At 34.6% G+C, this 6,471-nt stretch overlaps 1 protein-coding gene across 3 annotated transcripts; it reads left to right on the forward strand.

Moving 5' to 3' along the window:
* The first annotated feature begins 3,852 nt into the window (after positions 1-3,852).
* LOC132104623 (popy class I histocompatibility antigen, alpha chain E-like) lies at positions 3,853-5,833 on the forward strand. 3 transcript variants are annotated; one of them, XM_059510182.1, is made up of 5 exons: positions 3,853-3,991; positions 4,250-4,510; positions 4,927-5,187; positions 5,299-5,607; positions 5,690-5,833. In XM_059510182.1, the coding sequence occupies exons 1-4, from the start codon at positions 3,937-3,939 to the stop codon at positions 5,577-5,579; spliced, it is 858 nt and encodes a 285-aa protein (XP_059366165.1). In that variant the 5' UTR covers positions 3,853-3,936; the 3' UTR covers positions 5,580-5,607; positions 5,690-5,833. The 3 variants fall into 3 exon arrangements, with proteins under 3 accessions (XP_059366165.1, XP_059366164.1, XP_059366166.1); XM_059510181.1 differs by having other exon boundaries at positions 5,299-5,833; XM_059510183.1 differs by having other exon boundaries at positions 5,002-5,187; positions 5,299-5,833.
* The last annotated feature ends 638 nt before the right edge of the window (positions 5,834-6,471 follow it).

A 6,471-nucleotide genomic window follows, 5' to 3' on the forward strand; every position in this document is an offset into this window, starting at 1 on the left:
AGGTAGTGATTAAATTCAGCTTTTTCACACAAAAAAAATATATCATTTTTGGCTAAACTATCCTTTTATGAACTTCTTATATTTTTTATCGAAATGAAATCTATAAATAAATATCATATATGTTTCCTAGAAGCCATCCACTTCTAGATATCACATATACAGCGTTCATACTGCACGAAGACTGTGATTTCATAAACGTTATGCAAACCGTAAAGAGTCTTAATATCAGGATTATGAGTGTGTGTGTAGAGAGTACCATTTAACTGTCTAGTACTCTGTTGCATGTCAACAGGAAAGAGGGAAAATTTATTTTGACTATTTCTAATTTGTTTATACTATTAATCAGTTCATTTACACCCACTAGTGTCTTTCAGAAGTGATTTTCTGAAAAAGCAAGCATAACCAGGTAATTAATATGTCAATCAAATGAAGGAAAAAGGAAGGATTATACAATGAAAATATAAAAATATATGCACAGATATATAGTTAAAACAGCATCCTTGTTATCTGTCAGTTATCTATCAGGTCATACTACTTTCACAGTCTTGGCACAATAATGTATGTAGACTAATTTATCTGATGGTTTTGCATTTGGTTTGTTGAAGTCTAATTAAGTCCTGACACATGAGAGGCCTGAGCAAATGCCCAAACTAAACCACAGTCACATGAAACATCTAATCAGATTAGACTGGCAGCAGTTAACTGCAGTAACTTCACATGACCAACTCGAATCTGGATTGAAGTGTTTGGGAATGTTTTAACTCAGAATGCATGTGGAAATTATGGTGGATAACACAATGCTGCCCTTTAGTGAGCAGGCAGTGTAAGTACACATGCTGTCTACACTCACACTTACTTAGATCTCGAGTCTTTTATATTCTGCGAATATCCAGGTATATTTATTTATTTTACACACACTGCAAAGGTGGCACAGAAGTGCTTCTGAAGTGGAATTTATGTGTCTTTCTTTACATGCTGCTGCTCAGATGTGCATAAATGCATTTACTCAGTAGTTCCAGCAGTTGGGTTCAGGTAGGTCCAAGAAGGCATAATCGGTCTTTGTCAATCACGTGTGTTTTTTATGTGTGACGTCACTGAAGTAACATTTTGAAAGTGTCATCGTACTGAGCAGTAGTGAAACTGAACTGAAAGTATACAGAGTGGTACAGTAAAGACCAATTTAATCATCATACTAGAGAAACAGAAGCAAACCAAGCAGTTAAGACAGCGAGATAATTTCAACAAAGATTTAAGGAACTGTAACCTATATAAACTGTCAATGATTAACACTGATCCATACTACCTGACCGCAAATAGAGTGCTGCTGGAATTGCTGCCTCCAACCTCGTACTTCAATAATACTATACTGTTTAGAGTATTTAGATATTTGAGTATATAATGTTTTTGTTTACCACTAATTTGCAAGTCATGTACCATCTCTACCATTCAACATTTGGCTTCCGTAGGCCTACTTCATTTGACTGTAACAAGTACTGATTACAAGGAGACAATCAAAAACACATTTATGAAAATACCATTGTACTTTATAATTAATGCAACACTGGGTTAAAAATTTGTTTTAAAATGCATAACATAAGTTGTGACGAGCATAAACCATCAACATATTGTTTTCTTAAGTGGACACAGTGTAAGTATGAAGAAAGTTGAAGATTTTATGATTCTGCTAAACATTAAAATTTATGCATTTAGCAGACGCTTTTATCCAAAGCAACTTACAGTGCATTCAGGCTATCAGTTTTTACTGATCATGTGTTCCCGGGGAATCGAACCCCCAACCTTGCACTTGATAGTGCAGTGCTCTACCAGTTGAGCTACAGGAACACTGTTGTTAGCCATTTCTACATGTATTCTTGGAAGTGCTAGAAGTGATCTGCCATATACTAAATACAGTAGGTAGACAGCCTAAATGGGCATTACCGCCGCCGCATTCAGTCGCGTGTTAAAATCATTCGTGAAACTACTGCCAGGTGGCGCAAAGGGACAGATTGCGAAATGAATGTAAGTGTAAAATGAGATAAAAGGAAGTAAAACAACAATAACATTATGATATAACATTGTAATGTCTTTAAAAAATATTAAAACATTTACAGTGAGTTAATTTCAAAATGTAAGATAGTCTTAGGCTACAGTCTACTCATCAAAAATTAAAAGAAGACATTTACACAAAGGATCATATGCATGCTATTGTTATTAAACAGTAAATAAATATAAGGGCTATTGTATATATATATATATATATATATATAAATTCATTCTTGGTTAAAAAAAAAATCTTCAGGTTCCATATGCAGTTATTTATTTCTAAATGTAAAAAAAATGCAATTTATACATGAATTATTTAATATATTAAAAATTTGGACGATTTAAAAATGTTTGAGAAAAAGGTTGCTGTCCCATTTTATACAGGAGTTGTTCATGTAAAAAATCTAATTATATTGTTAGTTCTAATTATATTGTTAACACAAGTTCATTTAGGCTATTTAACATGTACTGTGACATTTTATCCTCTTTAATTTATAAACTCCATGAGATTTTAAAGTTAGTTTAATAGTATTTAAATTCAAGTTCAAAAATAAGTTTTAACTGCTTAAATTATTTCTATGAATTAGTAATATGTTATCATGTTTATTTTTGTAGAAAATAAGTGTTTATTCTTTAAGAAAATAAGGGAAAAAATAAGGGATGATCCGAATATTTGTTTTGCTTCACCTATTTATGTAGGCGGTAAAAAGGGCCTTTAGGCTGTCTACGTACTGTAGTGCAATGATGCTTGTAGACATGAAACATGTGGGCACACACTTACACTAGTTTCTCTGTGAGAATCTCTAAACAGTAGATCACTGCTACAATGTGTCCAAATGACTCCACAAACTAGTGAGGCATAATATTGTGCCTGTGAGATGTTGTCTAAAACAGTGGTTGTGCAGGCGGATCTGAGATGTGCAAGGTTAACAGAAGTATTTTAAATGAAGTGAGAATTTTCACGAGGTCTGACATGAGAAGCAGCATGAGACCATAAAAACCTCAATGGCAGGAGGTATCAGTAAGGGCCAGAGTTGAGAACTTGCAATAAACATTCCCAGGTTTGGCATACCTGCACTTTACTTTATGATAACTGTCTCCAAAAAACTTTCAGACACCCTGAACTCATTCAGTTTACACCACAGCAGTCCGTTTACTTCTGTACTTCTGTGCACGCATAAGTTACTTTCAGTTTGTGGCACTCTTAGCGTCATCATCTTAGCTGACTTAATGTGTAGTCATACCTACCTACAGTATATGAAATGAAAATGTGCAAGTGTAGCCAGTACTTTTCAAAAGTGTAAGAATTAAAATTAATTTTGTGATAGAAACATTTATTTTAGTTTAAGTATTCAGTTTAAATTGCACATGAGTAAAGTACAAACTCAAAATCAAAATGTTATTTCAGTAGTGAAGTAAAATAACTGAAAAAAAGCTAAAAGAATGAAGGATTGTTGTTATAACAATTTTATTATCATAATTATTTAATAAATATTGAGACATTAATCTTATTTATTCAGTTATTCTTCAACGTGGCACAAAATTCTGCCTTATAGGCTAAGACGTTTATCCACATGTACATTTTCCAGATGCAAAGTAAAAAAATAAAAATAAATCCTCTCTTTGCTATGTCGTTGCAATGTTGTTGCGATTGACCGTGACATTTAACGTCTCATATCTTACGTCTGATGCCTGAATACTGTGGGATTTTGGCCAGACGGCTGGCAAGCGTATACACGTCAGTTCTCCTCTGTTTGCTTGGCAATCAGCAAAAAGTGCATAAATCACACCACATACACAGCAAAGTTTAAAGCATAACACTGAATAGCGCTTCACACGTGAGAGGCGAGCGGACATTGTGGTTTTATAGTTTCCTTCTGAAACATAAAAACAATGGCTTCAGACACAATTCTCTTACTGATTTCGTTTATTTTCACCTCTCAGAGTGGTAAGAAAACAGTTTTTTTAATCTGCTTGTTTCATATTCTAACTGTACATTCATTGTTTTCCCATATAGTGTGTAAGGATAGCATTCCTATGTGCAAAATGATCCAGGTTGAAAAAAATGCTGAGAAGTTTAGTAATGTTTCATGCTTTTACCTTTGAATTGCTCAGGTTTAGGTTTAAACTTTGGCCATATATTGGTTACACTGCTGCATTGTGATTTTTCTGCATGTTGAAACATGATTCTTTTTCCTCATTTCAGAAATATGTTCTCTGTACTACACCTATAGTACCGTATCGAAATCTCTGATTTCAGAATTTCACCGCTCAGTTGAAATCAATGACATAGAGATGAGCTTCTGTAAGAGTGTGAATAAAGCAGATTTCTTGACTCAGTTGTGTGAGGAATCTAAGAGACTCTTTAGAAATGAAACTGATTATTTGAATTATAAAAGAGACTGGCTTCAGATCAACTTAAACGCACTGATGGAAGTAGGAAATGAAAACGTGACGAACGATGCAGGTAATTATGTTTAGGTTACAGTGGGGTAAGCTGTGTCATGCCAAGTAATTTCAATGTCAATGACCTGATCTAAAAAAAGAAAAGGAAAAAAATGGAAAATGGACATAGGTACATCTTCTGACATGGTTGGTTAAGAAATGAAAAGCTACGCACTGCATCAGTTATAGTTAAAAGAATTGTTGGCAAACCTATAAAATGCCAGGAACATATTAATCAATTCAATAATGATCCAATCCTAGCCTCTTCAGAATTTGCTCATTTATATCCAAATGGCTGCTGTAAATCATTGTACCATCAGTATAATTTTGAAATTGATATTTCAAGTAAAAAACCAATGTACAGTACATACACTTGCTTTAAATGAATAATATCAGTCACATTTAGTGAATTTTATTTTCTGATGTGTATTTTTTCAGATCTTCATGTTCTTCAGTGGAGACACGGCTGTGCAGGTGAACGTCACTCTAATGGTTCAATAATATTTCTTCAAGGAAGTGATGAATACGCCTATGATGGAGAGACTTTGACCTTTAACCTCTCTGTGCACTGGAAACCTTTGTTCCTTGAGCATGGCATCATCTGGAACAGAGAATCAGTTTCCAGTCTTGAGAGGAAATGTGTGGAAACATTAACCAGCTTTACTGACCTTCAACGAGAGGGAAAGTTCATCACAGCATGTGAGTTTATCTCACTTATAGTTCACATAAGAATCTGTAGGATTATCATTTGAATGAGTTATTTTCAAGCTGGTTTATTATTTGAATGAATCATGTCTGTGTGTCGTGCAGCTCGTCCTGAGGTTTACTCTTCTGTAAAAGCATCTGGATCATCAGAGCAGCAGATTCTGGTGTGTTTGGCCACAGGCTTCTACCCTAAACATGTGCAGATGGAGATCAGGCGTGATCAGACGCTGGTACCTGAGGACCAGCTAAACTCACATGGACTCAGACCAAACGCAGACGGATCCTTTCAGCTAATGAAGACTCTGCAGATCCTGCCGTCTGAAAGATCTCACTATCAGTGTGTGGTGAAGCACCAGACTCTGACTGAACCACTCATTAGCAGCTGAGGTAACGATAATGAGGAGGATAATAAAGGTCTCTATTTCATAAGATCACTTCATAATTACTGTTACATTTGATTTTGCACCCTTATCAAACTCTTTGTTTTCTGTGTCAGATGAATCGAATGTCCTGCTGCCGGTGATCATTGGAGTTGAAGTTGCTTTAGTTGTTCTTGCTATCATTGTTCTTGTTTTGTATCTGTTGAGAAAATGTGTTAAATATCGAAGTGAGTATTATTCCTTTAAGTGTTTTAAAGTCCCAGTAGAATGATAGAAGAGAAGAATGACTGTTAATGTTTGTCATTTCAGAATCTCTGAAGACACAATCAAAGGATGATTTGCGATTGGGTGAGTCTGACTCTTCTCAAAATCATAACACAGTATAAACACACATCTGCAATCATCTCATGTAATCAGACATGCTGTCAGTCTGAGGACAGACTTGTAATCATTTAACATTAAACTGCATTATTTAGTCACGTCGCTGAGTTTATCCCAACCGAGTCTTTCAGGTGACTCCATTTCTATAAGATTTTGATCAAAGTGGAGAGATTTTTACAGATAACATTTGGTAATTATTAGTCATGTTGACAGATTTTCAGATCAACAACATTTGTTGGTTTTTCACTAAGATTCAGAACAATCAGAACATTTTTGAGTAATTGTTGCAAGTAAATGGTTTTTCAGCTGGAGTATACAGTATCTGATCATCTGCTCTGAAGTCCTGTTGCAGTAGTTTTTTATGAATCAAGACATTTATACTTTAGTACAGCTAACAGTGTAGTTAGCTGGGATATGGTTAGGATACCGCCAAGATTTTGATAACTTATTTGATTTACTTAGCAGATTTTTAATATTCAAATTTGGCTGAGTGGTTAAAAATAATTTTTTCTGTGGT

This window comes from Carassius carassius, chromosome 25 (assembly GCF_963082965.1).
Source record: "Carassius carassius chromosome 25, fCarCar2.1, whole genome shotgun sequence".
In the NCBI taxonomy this organism is placed as follows: Eukaryota; Metazoa; Chordata; class Actinopteri; order Cypriniformes; family Cyprinidae; genus Carassius; species Carassius carassius.